Source organism: Bacillus rossius, chromosome 3, assembly GCF_032445375.1.
Source record: "Bacillus rossius redtenbacheri isolate Brsri chromosome 3, Brsri_v3, whole genome shotgun sequence".
Lineage (NCBI taxonomy): Eukaryota > Metazoa > Arthropoda > Insecta > Phasmatodea > Bacillidae > Bacillus > Bacillus rossius.
Genome location: NC_086332.1, coordinates 20,547,509 through 20,566,979, shown reverse-complemented (window position 1 = coordinate 20,566,979; position 19,471 = coordinate 20,547,509). Strand labels below are relative to the sequence as shown.

Genomic DNA, 19,471 nt, shown 5'->3' with positions numbered 1-19,471 from the left:
ATAAAAAGCGAAATAAATACTTGTAAAAACATTTGTTGAGCCCGGACTTGGACCTTATTTGCGACAAGGAATTCTTTTAAAACGCTGGCCATCTTGTTAAAAAAAAAATCCACTTTACAGTTAAATACTCTTACGTTTCCCTTTGTCTCCACGAACTCTGCAGCACCGCTGTCACACATTTCCGTTCCCTGCGGCTTCCGTTCCATTCACAAAATCACTTTTGCGGAATGCCGTGTACCGTATCGAGAGCTGAGATTTTTATTTATTTTATTTATTATTATTATTATTTGAGTGCCTACCAACAGTCAAAGCCTTTAACAGGTGGGCACTTAACAAATATTACATAAAGAAATAACAATAACATACACAAAACATAATGATAAACACAACAGTAAAAATGGGACAACACAAACATAAAAGACACTTAAAAAATTATAATAACTAAATTTGTCAATTTTAAATTAATTCTTATCAATGAAATAACAATAATACATTATTTACATCAGAAGTTATCTTAACTGCAAGAAAATTAAGAATTCAAAATGTCATTCATTGAGATTTTTGCCCTTTGTGAAAGGGTCTAAATCTTTAAAAATATCATTACAATTATCAGTTCGCCTTTTTTTATGTGATACGTTCGAAATTGGTCGCATTGTTCTATGATTGAATGAAGATGTTAACACACACACAAAAAAAAACTTGCACGGAAGGACTGATCACACCATGCATCGTGGGGCCAGGGAGCAGAGAGCGGCTGAGCGCGCTCTGGTGTCGCAACCCATCGACCAGACGGCGCGGCGGTCCGCGGCCGGGTTTGTGGACGAGGGATAACAAGGACGATCGGAGAGGGAGGGGGGGGGATTGGGGCAGAAACTAACCACTGGCTGCTTTCACTGTGACGCAACACTTTCACCCTTGCGACCCGTTCTTCCGCGTCCGGCCCCGTCCGTCGCCTCGGACCATTGCGCGCGCAACGCGGCGGACCCGTCACGTCACGCGCTCCTAAACATCTACGGTACAGATTGTTACCAATAAATTGCACATCCCGGTGCACCGCCTAGATCTAATCCCTGTTTGGGTGCGCTAGGTGTAGTGTGTTCTAGTCTCCAAACAGTTTGATTCCCTTGTGGAAAAAAAAAACGGAAACATCACGTATGTATCCCCGTCTGAAACCTACCAGACTTCTTTTCTTACGTTAAATTTGAGTTGTAGAATAGCTTGATGGGCCCAATAAAATTAAAACACACACACACACATATGTATACATTATATACATTCAGTGTGCATGTGCACTAAGCCACGGCGAGGATGCTTTAAATTGCATTACCCATGTTCTTTTCCGCTTCCACTTCATCGACTCTCCAACGCTCTTACTATCTCAGCTCATTCGTTCTTTCATGCCCAATATTTTTTACATGACTAATCCGTTTCTTCGTTTATTTTAACACTTCTATGCGGATTGAACTTACAGAAGAATCCCGATTTAAAATTTTTATCCCAATCAGACTGGAGCAGGATTTGAGTGAGCCAGACAGTCATGCCAAACAGAAACGATTTTGTGGTGTGCTCATTGGGAAGCATTTGAGTAAAAGTACTGAAAGCATATAATTCAACTCTGTTCGTGCTAAAAAGGCGCGTCAACATATCTGTTGCTTTTTAAATGTATTTTTAGCTTGTATTTTGATATATTAATCATGGTATTAAATTTGTCAAATCCAATGCTGGGTTAGTTTTAATGCAATCCTCTGTTTTGTCTTGGTGTAAATTTTTCGTGTTTGAATTTGTTGCTAATGTGTCCTTCAGTCTGGAATAATACTAGCCGTGGTAAATAAATGTAAACAGAAATAGTTTAAAACAAAAAAGACCCTCCCCTATCTGGATGCGTTGGTGACGAGGAATGGAACATGATCACATTATCCACAGTGTTTACAGAAAGCCAACCCACAAACATCCACTCTGATGATCAAGTATGATCAAGTAGAGGAAAAGACGATACAGGTGACTACTTACTTTCAAGCGAATGATAAAAATGCAGAAATAACAATAGCGCGGTGGGCACGACGTGATAAAATAATTTCCTGCCCAATCACGTTCCAAACATCTGTTACGTCAGTGCGACAAAATTCACTGGCGCGACAGTCTTCCCGATTAGAAAGATTTTCCATTCCTATCGCGTAAACAGCATGGTGTTACTAAAATGCGTGTCAGAATGATAGTTAAATGATAGTTATACTGGTGATTTTGTAACATTATTATTCATATTTTTTGAAGGTTTTGTTTACTAAAATCGTTTGTGGAATCTTTTAAAGTTACACGCACAGAATAAACGAATTCCTCTCAAACATGTTTATAAAAAAAGTCTAAACGTTGATGGCTGTCTTATGTGTGTTGCATGTGTAACGTTTATACATAATCTTTTATTTTTCTTTGTAGCATGTTCACAATAACGTGATATTTGGCTGTCGCGTTCGTTGTGCTATCGTGACTAAAGAATTAAACATATATACATCTTTATATCCCCCTCTCAAATCTAACCTTTTTCTAACAACACCTTAATGTCCATATTCTCAAAAGGCGTGAGGTGTTAGGTACAGACAGTTTCAAAACCCACGAATAAGACTGAAAGGATCACGAAGTGATCATTGAAAGATAAGTCGAGGTGAAAACTACACTATACTGCACAGAATCTCACGTTAAAGAATTATACACAGGACAAACTGACTAACAAATCATCTCCGTGGGGAAAAATAACACATCAGCGACTACAAACATGAAGATCTACTAATATTTGTACAAGTATATTTCATGGAAATAGCACAGAACTAAAAATATAATAAATAAATTTCACAGTCAGTATGTCAAGTAACAAGTAAAGGTCCATTTTAAACGCCATATAAATACATTCTTCAAACACGGACAGAAAACAAGGAGACAAACTGAGAAAACCCTCTTCTGGTCATTTCTCTTCTCCGGTCATCTTTATTCTGATCATATATTCAAATATTTTATTTAAAAAGGGAAACTGCTAACATAAAGTTGATGACTGAAATGTCAATCAAAATGACAGAGACATTATAACAGCCAGCGTCTAGTAACATTCTCATAAACAAATGTATATAATTGTAAACTCATTTGAAATTTGTAGTTTCAATTTGTTAGTCAATTAAATGATTTTTTTGTGTACTGACATAGTGGTTTTGAATGTAATGATATCATTATGTACACTGAGAAATTCCTTTAGCAAAATAATTTTATAAAACAAACGAAAATAATTCAAAACCTATTGGATACGTACCTATATAAAAACCTTTTGGCGGTGTAATCAAAACATTCATAAAAGAATCATTCTTTTATTCGCCAATCCTAACATTATTTACAAATAAAAAACAAATAAAAACAACTGAAACATGTATACTCTAACTAGTTTATATAACTATAAAAAATTGTTTTGGAAACCTAAACCTAAAATTTAATAGAATTATTTTGAGAAGAATTACCGTCCATTTCGGTAATATTTCCAATAACAAACGAGAACTGTCGTTGAAAAATATTGACTAACTGTCACAATCGCAATTTTATGCTGTCACAAGCTATAAAACACAAATTTATTGCAAAATTATACATTAGTTGGTAATGAAGCATCTTCTGTGAAAATGTCACATGCACTTTAATTACAGGACAGAATGTGTGAATCACAGAAGATTGTAAAATATGTTATTGTTATTGTAAAATACAGTTCTAAAAGTAAGGTCACAATTTTAAGACTCGAAAAAACAGAGATTCAATATGTGCTAAATATTAGCTAAATATTACGTTTGACAGCCCATTATGTATTATTACAAGTAAAAATTGTAAAATTAATACATCGTGCAGTTTTACATAATACAAATATATTTCGGAAACAAATGAGCGCCTACACAACATATACGAAGCCAATGACCAAATGTTTTCTGCCTTAAGATCCTTCTTCGTCAGTTTTGAGAAGCGGCCATGACTTGTCTTTTAATAAATATAATAAAGTATTAATGCCTAGGGACAAATGACTGTGTGGAGATTATTGGACGAATATTTTAACAAATGTAAAACGAATATTCTGGTTTTTCCAATTTTTAAGCATAATTATTTCATTATGATATAATGCTATTTTACAGGTTTCATTACTTTACAATAACATTAAAAAATATATATTCAAGTCACGGAATGATTTCCTATATTTCTAATATCATACCCGTAAATTAGTTTTAAAAAAATCACCAGTTCTTAACCTAGCTTCACTCTTGTGTTTAAGTCCCGTTCTCCATTGAAACAAACTGAGACGGATCACGTAAACTGAGACGGCTCTCCAGGAGGAACATTTCAGTATCGCGTCTGCTGTTTCCACAATGCACGGAAACGTAAACAAAGGGCAACCAATGCGAATGCAATTCAAGATTACGAAATATTATTTTAATTGAAAAAAAATATATTAATACGTTTCGAGATCATAGCACGGGGCATAATTTACATCCTATATAACACAAAATAAACGACAAAGTAATGATAGAACACGAGATATCCTTGTACCTAAAAAATTCTAAACGTGTTTACAACAAATACAAACATGGCTACCATCGCAGCCAAGTACCTACTCGGCTTCTATCGGTTGCACGGAACATCGTAAACGGAATAGCTCCATCTCAGTCCGCGTGCCATTGTAGGAACTCCGTTGCTCGAAGCAGATTCCACGTAGCACCAGCAAGCGCACCGTCACTAGACGCGGGCTACGACGCCTGCGCGCCCACCTTCACCAGCTGCAGCTGCACGCGGCCCGGCGAGGCGACGTCCTCCAGCTCGGCGCAGTCTCCGCCGGCCACCACGTCCTCGCGCGCCACGGCCAGCGAGTAGACCGCGCCCTGCGCCGTGGACCCGCGCGAGCTCGTGGCCTGCACGCGGAAGCCAGCCGCCAGCTCGCGGTCGCCCAGCAGCCACAGCCACAGGCGGCGGCCCTCGCTCGCGACGAAGAAGTCGAGGCCGCCGCAGGCCGACACGGCCACCAGCTGGCGCGGGTCGAGCGGCGTGGGCAGCTGCACGCGCGCGGCGCCGCGCGGCGAGAACTGCACCAGGGGCCCGTCGTGGCCCTCGCGGAGGTGGCGCAGCATCGCCGGGGGCGGCAGGCGGCGGCGGCACGCGGGGTAGGGGCAGTGCGCGAGCTGCGGCGCCTCGGCGGGCTCGGAGGGCGGCTGCGGCGCGGGCGGCCGGCGCGCGGAGAAGGTGGCGGCGAAGAGCGCGTGCAGCTTGTCGGCCAGCAGGCAGCGGCCGCGGGCCCCCAGCGGCGCGCGGCACACGGGGCACTTGTCGGAGCGCGCGCGGCACGCGCCGCACAGCAGGTGGCCGTTGCAGCACTGGAAGGCGGGCGGCGAGGCCGTCTCCAGGCACACGGGGCACTCCAGCAGCTGGATGGCCGACTGCAGGCAGGTGGACAGCCGCTGGAGGCTCAGCGGGGAGGAAGCGGCCCACGAGATCTGGACACACAACTCGCATCACTCGCCTCACCCTTCTTTCAGATCAACTCACGATGAAAGAACATGTTCGCACTCTGGTACACACTCAGATGAATGGCAGCATTTCAAGAAAAGTTGTTTCTTACTATAAAATGCTACACACAGTTCTATGTTTCAATAATGACAATGCTATTAACATGTGAACGATATGTCTAATTTTATTTTCATTATTGTCAGCATGACCATCTTAGGACATGCAGGGCCCCTGGCCACGCAGAATTTGGGGCCCTTTTAGAAAGTAATGAAAACATTAGTATGTTCTTGTATTTAGTGACTATTTGTTATTATGGTTAGCTTTATAGAAATAAGTTTTAAGTGAAGTGTTTACTTTTTTTTGAATTGGACTTACGTTAATGATAATGGTTTCTTCCGGGATTTTGGGGCCCTAATACACCCAGGGGACCTGGGAAATGCCCCATGTGCTCTTATGGAAAAGAGGGAACTGCTTGTAAGAATAAATGAGCATTTTTAAATCTCTTCACAGTGTTTTATTGATTTTTTTTTACTGTAATCATGTATTGTGTGGATGTAGCCTGAGATAATTTTCAGAAGTTGATACCTCGTCTTTGGAGCTGATTTTCGACAAGGAATTTTATTCAAATACTGCCCATATTGTTAAAATTCATTAAAAAGTTAACACTATAAAGTTTCCCCTTGTATTTGTGAACTTTGGTTCTTCCCATCCTCCATAGATGGCAGCACCGTTGTTGTTACTCGTTTCCGTTCCTTGACTTGCGTCTTATTCACGAAATTACTCCCACCACATGCCGTACACCGAGATCTAAGATGTTACACATCAAAAGTATCATTTTGCCACGGGACTGGAGAGGGAACCTTCGACAACCAACACGATGGGTATGGTCAAACATTCAGTGCGACGTCACCAACTCCGAGGAAGTGAGAGTTGTCCGTAGAAGGTCAAGTTTAGCCACTGCCTCGCAGCATCGCGGCATTAACATATTTCCACGTCGCTGTGGCACTTTCTCTTGGCCGGCGCTATAAAGCTGCGAAAACAAGCTTGAGAAAGTCGGACCAGCTCGAAAGACGTGCAAATACTTCCAAAGCTACGGGGTCTTCGATACAGCTGACCTTCGAAGCGCAGTTGGATGTACGTCGTATCTCGGTGCGAGATGTTCTGATTATCAAGTCCCGGGTAAGGCATGGGTTCAGATAATGCCCGTCTAAATTAATCAAATGCCAATCAAATGTCAAAATATCAAACAAAGGTCAGTAAAATGTCACGGATACCTCGTTAATGATGGAAACTTCAACAAACCAACCATTATAGGCCACGCCTACCTGAGCACACACATACGGTGTGCAGAGATTCAGAAAAACAAAATCACACGATTTAGAAACTTCACAATATATCATAATGAGGTATGTTAAAAAAAATCATTTAATAATACCTTGAGGTCGGATGAGTACTTCAATTTCCGTATTTGGTTTTTAAACTGTAATTTTAGAAGAGTGTAAAGGACTAAAACGGGGTTTTTAAGAATAATTTTTAGACATATATTCCATACAGATTCGTAAAAATAGTTAAGAGACTTGCATTACACACCTTTACCTTCATTGATCTGCCATATAATGTTATAGTCGCCTCTCAAATCTCATAGTTGCCCTATGCACGACGAGAAGACTGCGCGCCAGTTCACAGCCTAGCGCTTAGAGGCGATACCGCGCTAGAAGCACCCGCGAGCGTCGACCTTATCATCCCGTGTCAATAATACAAATACATACCTATCTAGGTGGGCTTGTTTTAAATAAAAAATATCGCTTTTTTTTCGGTAACGCGTCGCACTTATGCGACGTGGGTTGTGGGTTTGATAACCTCATATTGAAATAGCTCAAATTTATAGCATTGATTCGGTATCCAAGCGCTCTACTTCAAAACCCAATATAATTTTGCAGGTCCCGTTAGAAATATTTACATAAATTTATGACTTTTTGAAATAAAATTATAATTATTTTTACAACAATAATAAATGGAAACCCCTATGTTAAAGTACTAAAAAACCCTAGTAGATTATGGTGAGCAAATTTCAGTCTGTTCCATCAAGTAGTTTCTGAGAAAAAAGAACATGAAGTTATGGAATTTAACATCGTGAAGATAGGCCATTGAAACTTCCCTTAAGCCTCTTTGCATGACCATGCAGCGTAGGATGATCAAACAAACAAAACACTCGAATACAAGCTCAAAGTGCGCGTTGAACTGGGTACCACAGCACATGTGCACAGATGTTGTAGTACCTACTAATTAATTACTTCTCACTTGATTAACAACTATTATATAATTTTAATATGCTACTGAGAAGTACGGATGGAACAGTATCATAATAAAACTGTAATTTTTTCAGTTAATATATGCTTCATTTTATGCGTTCTTTGAATGAATCTTGCAATAGGGTGGAATAATTTAATATTTAAATTATAGACATACGCCATTGCTGGTATACCTATGTCGACATCGGCCGATTTTGGCATGTTTTCTGTGTGTTAGCGTATTCATTTTCTTTGTCCGTTATTAAGTTTTACCTATGTATGTCCAAAAAAAACACATCAAATCTTCAATTTATGGTCGATTTTCTAAATGACAGTAAATTCGTTCCTTTGATAATTATGACCATTTATGTGAACCTGTTTCATATTATTATTACTTCGAAGGTTAGTAGATTATTTCACGTTTTAACCACTTTTTTTGCACATAGGATACTTTTTTCGCTTTTCAAGTTATCAGCAGAAATGTTACCAGCTAGCCCGTTTAGCTGACACAAGTAATCAAAGTATTCATCAATTCAATGAGCGGATTGCACAATAATTTTTTTCACTATCAAATATGACTAATGAGGAAAATAGGAGTTGTACTTTCAAGCCGAGGTTATTTCATTATACACCCTTAGCTTTCCAAATATTTTAGACCTAGTATTTTCGTTCAAAATAGAATACTTCCTATACGTATTAAGTATACATGGATTTCACGTTCATAGCTATTGTCCTTTTCCACCTGCAGTCGTGAGAAAATACAACCTGAAAATGAAAACTACGTCAACCTTTCGCGTCTTTGGAATTTATCTGAGGAAAACATACCGAACTATAAGCAAAACAAGGGGAAAAAACTGAACCTTTCTCTCAACATAATTTTAAACCACAGTTTTAATTTATGGTCATATCAACATTAATTATTTGATCAATTTAATTTTAGAGTGCAAGGAGAAATATTAAATGAGGTAGAATCCTAAATTATTAAGCTTATATTAATTCGCGATGTTGCTTACGATATTAAATAAACTCATAATAGAACCAAAAAACATCCTACTAATATTATAAACGCGAAAGTTTGTAAGTATGGATGTTTGTTATTCTTTCACGTAAAAACTACTGAATGGATTTGAATGAAATTTGGCCTACAGCTAGCTTATAACATGGATTAACACATAGACCCCATATTAATATGAAATTCCATCCCTAAGGGAGTGAAAAAGTGACAATTTCACTTTATAACAGAAAAAATCATAGGTCATAGACATACAAATAGTGAGTGTCATTTATCTATGTCTGACACACGATCATACACATAGTATGTAAGGACTGGCAAATTCATATTTTTCTCCTTGGTGAGACCGGCCCGCTTAGTGGAGCTCGCAGCGGCTAGCAAAATAAAGGCGCTAATAACAGTTTTGTTCTTAACTTCGTCAATAGATAGAGTTGCCTTGAATTTTAAACGCACCATCGTTTGATGCGTTTGTCATGTCTTTAATTTTCGTTTGTTTGTGCCGTATGCGTTCCTATACCATTCATCCAATTGCGATGAAATTTTGGTGATTTGTTATGCGCATGCCCATGAAGGTTACTGAGACGGTATAAGTATTTTTCAATAGTTGGAGCACGAATCGAGGCAAAAAATGTGTTTGTTTTATTTTATATAGCGGCACTTCGTCTGTTTTTGTTGTATAAGTGCGCACGCATGACACAATTTAAATAATATAAAAAAGAGACAGAGATAAAGTGATATATATATATGTATAGAGTGAGATAGAGACGGAGAGATAAGTTGAGATAGAGCGAGGTGTAGAGAATGAAATGGGTTGGATAAAGAGATATACCTATAGATGTATAGAGCTATATAGAGACATATATAGAAAATATAGAGATAGTGGGAAGTATATATGTAGATATAAAGAGATAAATAGAGATAGAGAGATAAATAGATGTATATAGATGTAGATAAATATAAATATATATAGAGAGATGGATAAATGATTTGTATATGTGGAACTACTTCAAACATATTACAAAACAAAACTGAATGAGGCATTGCAATGCAGGCCGATCATTAGCTAGATAATGGAATATTTTCAATATTAGTAATCTCTTATTTTTCAGCTTTTTTCTATATTGCTTTATAAAGTCTAAATTACATACAGACCAGGTAAATAACTATAAACTGGCAGAACAACGTCTGTCGGGATCTGAAAGTGATATAAATTAATTTTCACACTTGAGATTCAAATTAAGAAGACAATTACTAACTACATCTGATTTCGAAAAAGGTCCCCTTCATCCTGTGTTCAGCCCGGGCAACGCCGGGTATTGCAGCTAGTTTGTGTATAAATGGGTTGTAAATTAAATAATTGTTTATTTAATAGTTTTAATCAAATGAAATGCAAAAAAAAATTATTTGAAATCCTAGTATGAAAATGGACAGGTTGTTAGGTATACATTTTTTTATTTAAACGTAAGTGTGTAAATAAAATATCTGTTTTCCCCAAACCCTGATAATCTCAGGTTTGTATTCTTTTTGGAAAATTAAACTTAATATACATTTACGAATTATGCATATAATAAAAACAACAAATTTTACTTGACCACAAAAAAATTTAATTTAATTAATAACAAGGTAACATACTCTACGTTCATATTATGAGTGAAACATAATCGACCTGCAAGCTTATTAAAAATAATTAATAAACCTTACTAAGAATATAAAGCCACTTATCAACAGTTACCCATAGTTTAAAAATTCATTAATAAAAATAATGAGAAAAAACTAATTTTTATATCCTCAATAATTCAGAAAACTACTCCCTTAATGGGCCCACCTACCTGAACACACATATAGTGTGCGGAAATTAAGAAGAAACCACTCTAATTGAAAACTGCAGAAGATATCCGAGTGGCGTCTATTTACGAAAATCATTTAAGGATGGATATTTCTGTTACCGAATTACGTTTCTAAACTTAGTTTATAGAAGAGTTTTAGACCTGAAACGCCCGGTAAAGATTATTTAAGGCTCAAGGGACCTTGAATTACATCTTTATTTTAATTTCTCAGTGAACAAAAGTTTCGGTTACCGCTCAAATTTCACAGTAGTCTTATGCACGACAAGTCTGCGCGCCAGTCCAAATCTGTGCGCTTAGAGGCTACACCGCGCTAGAAGCACCAGCAGCGTCGCACTTATCATCCCGCCTCACTAACAGAGATACGGTTGTGGTTTCCAACTTCCCATGACCAGGGTTGTCGAAAGGGCGGGGCAAGAGGGGGGAAAGAAAATTCCCAGGGGTCAGCTCAAGGAGGTGCCGGTAAAGTTTCGAGATAGTTTTAAATCCATCAGTTTTCCCAGATAGTTGGACGTAACTACAAGTCCATTGCTAATATTATTAATTGGAACCCTTACAAGTTATGCAATAAGCACGGGTCACATTTACAGTTATGGCCACGGTCATGGTCTTATATCCCGGAGGGGGGGGGCAGGGGGGCCTGGAGCCGCCCTTGGACTTAAGAAGCTCCTCACTGAGGAAGCCCGCTTGCTCTTGCAAAATCGTGACTAAGAAACGGGGTTAATAAACGTAAATTTCAAAACTATGTATTATGGAAAACGTTCTGGAGTATTTTTTTTTTTCAAGTTTTCTGTTATTGCATGCATATAGGCCAATATACAGGCAATCTACGGCATGCAAGTATTCTATCCATAGATGACTTGCGTCGGTTGAAAACCACGCTCAAAACTCTCGGTTAGCGCGGGCCCTTCTGCGAATTTTCACGGTCGCCACCCCCCTACCGAATCCTACTGATTTGCGCCCCAGGCCACGCTAACGTTTGCAGAATTAATATGTAATTTTTTGTAATTTTTTGGATTTGAAAAATGGCACATTTAGTTAAAAGGAGGAGTACCGACCAAAATATTTTCCTCCAGGGCCTTTGTTTCTCTCGGAGGCCCTGTCCGTGACGAAGCAATAACCGCATCGAGGTTTCTCGGGAGAAACCTCGAGGTCAGAGGTGGCTGTCGCACCGCCGCAGACGCGCGGGTGGACCCGTTCCAACCGGACGGTTCCCCGCCGCAGGCGCAGCAAGGGGAGAATACCCCGGGAGCCGAGCGTTCGCGTCGCTCTCTTCTCGACACTGCCCACGCTTGCATCACCGGCGACATAGGTGCGCTTCTCGTCTTCCCCGTGAGCGCTGGCGTCTGACCTTTCACCAGCCACGCTCACTGGCCGGCAAGCGCGCGGATGTAACCCCCAGCGTAAAGGCGGGGGCTCTCAATGGACTTTCGGATTCGTTCATCGCCCTTTCGTCCGCCATCCGTCCGTCCGTCCACTGGTCGACCGAGTCACAACACTCCGCACGTCCGTCACAGCATTTTCCCACTTGGATGCTCTCGACTGGGGACGCACCACAACGCCGAAATACCACAACGCCGAAAAATGTCATTGCAGGACTGCCACAAAGGTTAGTTTAGGTAAGGTTAGCTCACAAATTCATTCAGTTGTCCTGCGTCATCCTGCCTCGGCGCTGTCATCTATTCCTGAGTGGCCTGGGAATTTCGTGGGCTTACAGAGGCTACCGCGTGGAGGGGCTGTTCTGGATGCTTCGAGCGTCGGGTCGGCCCGGGAAGACGCGACCATCCAGTCCGTTCAAGAAAGAGAAAGATGGCCAACAGGTATAAAAGCGGCGAGGAGGATGAGAGACACTCTTCACCCCCCCCCCCCCCCCAACCTTTTGCGAGCGGCGCAACACGGAGTGACGGAACAGTGCGAGTGTGACCGAGTGGCGCGAGACTAGGTGTGTGGACAGGTACGGGGTAAGGGGCGAACCACTGTTGAACCTAGCTCGAGTGAGGAGTGCTAACTGCGGACTAGACCGATACTTAGTGATTTGTGAACAAACATTAAGTGTGGTGATTTAATTAGTAATTTAAATATTAGTAGCATATAAATGTTGTATAAAATTAATTGGGCTATATTTTAACAACATGCTATGGAAGCAGCTACACAAATAAAATAAATTCAGAAACATTAAGATAGAAAATGTTGCCGGCAATAACTTGCAAACATTTTGAAAGTAATTATTTCGTCTTTTAGATCGTTAAAAATTAAACCTTGGGAAGCTTCTGATGAACGGGAAATTGACGGACACGACAGATCTTTGTGAGTCCAGCTAACTGTTTTTCATTCGCATCTTTGACAGACGTACCCTCTAGGGGCCCTATGTCAGTCTTCATGACGCGTAAGCATAACAGCTGGTCATTAGAAATGTGTGAAAAGGGTTGCCGTCAAGCGCTAGTCCTAGCGATTCGGAAGCCGCATTGTTATACAGATGGTGAAGGAAATCAAAATTTGAAATGGGGTTATTTATTGTTCCTCGTTAAAAGTGCTACGCGTGCAATTGCCAAGCCTGCTTACTATGTTGGATTCCTAGCAGTAGCCTTGTGAGGTGGATCGTTCAGATTTATTTGTCCAACGCTCTGGAACATTCCTATTACGTGTCTACATCCCATTCCTTCTCAAGGTCACCTCCAGGAAGACCTTTTTTTTGTGATAGGCTAGCGTACTTAGAATTGTGTAGTTGCAAAACATTAAATTAAATATTTTAGAGATTGGCTTAGAACTGTTTAGAAATTTATGATTTCAAATTCTGAACTTTAGTGCCTACTACCACACAACTTTTGATGAAATAATAGTTTAACAAATAAATTTAAACGCATAAAAAATAAAGAAATAACATTCGGGCTCGGAAATGCTATTGATCCTACTACTCCCCCCCCCTCCCCCCCCCCCCTAAATCTTGGAGCCACGCTGGCCTTCTTTTTGGATCGTGACTTGGTTTAAGATCGTAGTTACCAAATTGTGGATGAATAACCTAAAGCCAATTATTACCTCCGCATCGCAGTTTTACGTTGTGGCTTCTGACTTTTTTTAAACGTCCTTTTAGTTGAAATCGTGCTTCTACAACGACCGACAATGTAACAACACTCTACCTAATTTCTTTTAACAAGCGCTTTAAATAAAGATATATTTTGTTATTGAAAAATACACGTCATTCTTATAATCAATTTATTTATTTTTTTAATGCAGGAAGTCTCCTTTACGACACAAGCAACAGTTCCCACTGCACGGTGATGTCATCAAGACGTCACGGTTCGTAGCCATGTCTGAGGACGAGGATCTAAGGAACACCGACTTGGGAACTCTATCTTTTTTAAGGTTAATTTCCTGTTTTCACAGCGGCAGGATAGGTGGCTGATGAAACCACCCAGTCTTCCTGTGTGTGTGTAAGAGAGCGCGCTGTTTTTGAATTTCAAGTCAATAATATCAGCAGATTTTTTTTTTTTTTTAGCTAAATCATTTCGTACAGACACACGGGCAGAAAGAATTACAAAAAATATTTTAACTTCGATTTGATTTAAGTATATAGTTCGCCAACAGGACAAAAAAGTATATTTACCAGGTAATGATTCGAAAATCACAGAGGGATACCTCGATTTCATTTGTGAGCATTGATTGGTGGATTACAATGTAGCGGCTGTTTAATCTGTGGACTGGCTGGTTTCGGCGAGAAAGTTTATAGGCGATGGCTTGTGGTGTCCTTTTCCAGGCCTCCTTCTCAGCGACCAAAACAACACAAACTTTCCTCCGTTTGGTTTCAACTTTCTACAAGGCCCACGTCAAGACGTAGACCGTACGTAGCCTACTTGAAAATACAAAAAGGTGAAGAAAAAAAAAGCTTATTTATCTTACTTTCCTCGTAGGTATGATTAACGTTGGGTTCAAATGGTTTATGAATTAGGGTATGTCAAGCTGTACCTCTCCAGGATGTGCTACTGGCGCCTGAATATTTGCGCTGATCATTTAATGGGGAAAAAAGTAAGCACCACGTACTACGAAATTACATTCAAACAATGTATTTTTTATATGAATATAGACCAAAAAATGAGAGTGAAGGTACATAAAATCCCAACAAGCTGAAAATCAGTATAATTGTTCAAAACATAATTATAAATAATATTTAAAAGTTCCCCATCATTCCCGTGTATGTAAATTTTTTTATTCAAGGTCAAAGGTGAAAAAAATCACGTTTTCGCGATTTTCAGCAAAACGGTAGTTTTGTCATAAAATTACATTTGACAACAATTGTAGATCATAAAATTATCTATAAAAAAGGTATGAATATGTTTTTTCCTACGAGCCACTGTTTCTGAGATATAACGATTCAAAAAGTTATAAAAGTTGTTATCGTCATAATATGCATGAGTACGCCACGTATATACATCTCTAGAGTTGTTATATATTATGTATTATAATAAATATAAACTATTTTTTTCTTAAAACCAGGAAAAGCTCAACATAAATCAGATATATATTCATCAAAAAGTTTATCTACTTTTGTAAAGTGTCAAAATCATGTACTATTTTTACACGCAATAACTGGCTGTGATACGACATCTGCATTTTACAGGAGGGGTAAAACAGCAGTTTGCAAAATGTTTGAAAAACAAGATTTATTTCAATGTGCTGAAAGTTTTAAAAAGAGTAATTCAACTCAACAAGAAGTTATCACCAACGGCATCCGCTTTCTTTTTTCTATGTACGGAGCTCCTAAAAAAACTACCTGTTTAGATAAGCATCGATATGCATGTTTCGTTAAAAATACTAAAAATAAAAAACATGTTCAATTAGCTTTTCTTCCTCAGTTGCTGCTCATCAACATCTTTGTCGGGTATATTACCAAGTTCAAGTGTGGCTTGGTTATCAGCTAGACCCTACAGACTAGGGTTGGAAGTTGGTCAACAATATATTAGAGCCAGTTCAAACTTTACTCCCACCTGCGCCGGAAATACTGCTGAACACAATTTTTTGCAACTGCAAAAAGGGATGCAGTGCTAAATGTGGTTGCAAAAAAGTTGGACTGTTTTGTTCTCTGGCATGAACAAATTGTCAAGGCCGGTCGTGCTGTAATGAATCACAAACAATGGAGGATTCGTTTGATTCCGACGAAGTGTCGTGCGATACATCGTTATTGACGCAATTTACTTGCATCCAAAATGAAGATGAAGAAGAAGCAGGAGAAGAAGAAGAAGAACAAGAACAAGAAGGAGATCAAGAAGAATTTAAAACTTACGAATCAGGCGAATGAACTTCACCACTTTTTTTTTAATTTACATCGCTTTTATCTTTTCCAATCTTTGAAAATTTCCGTTATTATGCAATAGTTTCACATTAAACAGTATCACAACTGACCCGTGGAGTAGGCCTACTGGGGAAACCACGTTAAAAAAAAAAACGCGCTAAGTACACTACCTCATAGGCGGCGTGGAAACGTGTGCATATTATGACGATAACAACTTTTATAACTTTTTGAATCGTTATATCTCAGAAACGGTGGTTCGTAGGAAATAAAATATTCAAACATTTTTTATAGATAATTTTATGATCTAAAATTTTTGTCTAAGGTACTTTTATGATAAAACCTACCGTTTTGCTGAAAATCACGAAAAACTCATTTTCTTGAACTTTGACCCTGAATAAAATTTTTTCCATACACGGAAATGATGGGGAACTTTTAAATATTATTTATAATTATGTTTTGAACAATTGTACTGATTTTCAGCTTGTTGGGATTTTATGCACCTTCGAATGTCTAAATTGACCGGTCTAACTCTTAAAGATGTGTAAAACACGTAAGTACATTAATGTTTAGCTGGTTAAAAACATTTTATGTTTGTTTCAGAAAAAAAATATACTAAACATTGTGTAAATATTCAGACGAAGTTTTAGAAAACAAAAATGTTCTACAAGCTAGGTTATAATGCATGAATATATACGTCAGTTGCAATAACTAGAGTTTGAAATTCCACAAATATTTTTGTGATAAACTTTTGAAAACACTCAAGTGTTAAGTTAAAAATATATTTATAAATATGAACTTATATCAAGAAACCCGCGCTAATTTCCGTGCTATATTAAAGGTACAAATATAATTTACCAATAACCAATTAAGCTTAAATTAACACTAACTTATGTTGTATCAATAAATACAACCATTACACATATAACACATGTTCCCCGGTTAAAAGAATTATATAAGTAAGTTGTTAAGTTTAATTTAGATATAAGTCACGCGCTACGCAGTGACATGACTGTAAATATTATAGTTTGCTCATGCTTGATACTCGTAAACTATGCAATTAATAATGGGGGTTAGGATCAAGACGTATGCCTCTCGTTCCAGAAGCGTGAAACCTTAGCGATAACTGTCACCTAGAACAGGTAAAATCAGTTTATTTGATAAATAAAATAACAATAAGATGTCATGTAGTAAAATTTAAGTCTAGATTTTTAACAATGCCAGTTTCTACATTATCACTAGCTCAGTGTGTGTCAGTTAACGCAATCAATTTTATATCAAACTAAAATTTTAATAGTAAATTACTACTGTGTAAGTGGCATTAGTTGAATATGTCGCTATGCAAGGGGTTTGCCATTTGCACTATAAATTTCCACAGGTATAATAGTTTATTGGTCAGATCATTATTGTGGGAAAATCAGTAGAGTTAAAGTCTCTGCTAAGAAGAATAAGTCACGGATGCGTAAAGTTACTTTTAAAGCCGTTTCGCTAATTTATAAAAAAATTAACTACTACAAATAAGTGGTTAGCGAATATCTGCCTCATAAAAACAGCTGGAAATTATTTACTTAAACACGTATTGCACATGAATCTACCAAACAGTACAATTGTAATTTGACAAACTGTTTATCTAATTTTTACTTGTACTTGATGTAAAATAGTAATTACCACTGTCTGTTTGAAAATACATTAACTCTGATAAAGATAGAGCTGGCATGCCAACATACATTTTCTTTAATGTTGATCACATAATATTTGAGATTTTAAATACTGATCTCTGCTTGATTCGATAGCAATGAGCTAGTAACATGGAATCCGACAAGCATGCGACATTCTAGACAACCTTGTACCGAACACCCACCTCCATATTTCTCAAGGTCGAAATTATAATTTTCCATCATGTGAAGTTACGCGAAAGATGCTGGGACTAAAAAAAAAGGTTTTTATTAATTTGAGTATAAAATTATTTTAACAATCGCGTCTTGTGTAGAAAACCAAAACCAAGATTTCTTAATCATGTGAGTGAAAATAAATGTTTTTTTTTAACTCATAATCGTTGATACGGGAAAACAGTACTTAGGGTATATATTAAATATGTCTTTGTAATATTTTTTGTAATAAAGACATGAGTAACGAGTTCATATTTTCACTGACTTTGGTATATCATTTCTTCCCATAATACGATACATGGATACCATTCCCAATTCAAAATTGGATCCAGTTAAGGTTTTTAACTATACTTAGCGTATTTCCACATATTTTTGATATATTTTGGTCAATATTTGGTCAATATTTTTAGAACGTTAAGTGAATCAAAGTGACGACCATGTAACAGGAATAAGGCTAAATAGCATAACATAAATTAACATACATATTTTAATTATTTTAAATTCTCCAAGTATTTTATGGGTGCGATCAGGGAAAGGGGAGGTGAAACTAAACCTTGGATATTTTTTGTATAGTCATTAGAGTGTTTCCGAATATTCTGGAAAAAAAACTGAACGACAAAATCCAGCTTGAGGTCCGATTTGTATGATAGGATTTTCAAGACAGTGGTAATCACTCAGAACATGGTAAAATCAAAACTAGCTTCTCCTTCTACCTTCATACCTTTCTCCAACCCCAGTTCTTTCACCAGCTCTGTTGGTCTATTTAGACACCACCCCTTTACGCTCCTGACGATTCTCCTCCACTTTTTCTTCACCCACCTAGCTGCTCTCATCAGCACCCCCTCCAGTTCCCTTTCAAGCGTATGTATAAGGATCCGGGGACGCACCACAACGCCGAAATGCCAAATTGACCACAACGCCGACAGCTAGAAAACTGCTGTGTACCACAACGCCGAAATACCACAACGCCAAAATACACTAACGCCGAAAAATGTCATTGCAGGACTGCCACAAAGGTTAGGTTAGGTAAGACTAGGTTAGGTTAGACTATGTTAGGTTAGACTATGTTAGGTTAGACTAGGTTAGGTTAGCCTAGGTTAGGTTAGGCTAGGTTAGGTTAGGATAGGCTAGGTTAAGTTAGGTTTGGTTGTATTACGCTAGGTTAGGTTAGGTTAGGTAAGGTTAGGTTTGATTGTGGTATTTCGGCGTTAAGGTACATTTAAGAAACACACAAAAATTCATTCAGTTGTTATTTCGGCGTTGTTGTACACAGCAGTAGTCTAGCTGTCGGCGTTGTGGGCAATTATGACATTCGGCGTTATGGTATTTCGGCGTTGTGGTAACGACCCTATGGATCGGGTCGTTACCACAACGCCGAAATACCACAACGCCGAACGTACAATAACGCCGAATACCATAACGCCGAATGCCAAATTGACCGCAACGCCGACAGCTAGAAAACTGCTGTATACCACAACACCGAAATACCGTAACGCCGAAAAATGTTGCTGCGGGGAGGGCGGGGGGCCCACAGGAGCAAAATGGAAAACAACTGAATGAATTTGTGTGCTAACCTCACCTACCCTAACCTTTGTGGCAGTCCTGCAATGACATTTTTCGGCGTTAATGTATTTCCG

At 38.5% G+C, this 19,471-nt stretch overlaps 1 protein-coding gene across 2 annotated transcripts in view; it reads right to left on the bottom strand.

The window, feature by feature from the left end:
• Positions 1–255: 255 nt before the first annotated feature.
• Positions 256–19,471, bottom strand: part of LOC134530314 (E3 ubiquitin-protein ligase sina-like) — a 32,874-nt gene continuing 13,658 nt past the window's right edge. For both annotated transcript variants that reach the window (XM_063365041.1, XM_063365040.1), the window contains exon 3: positions 256–5,501. In XM_063365041.1, coding sequence (XP_063221111.1) covers positions 4,761–5,501 — 741 coding nt within the window. In that variant the 3' untranslated portion in view covers positions 256–4,760. The remainder of the gene's footprint in view (positions 5,502–19,471) is intronic.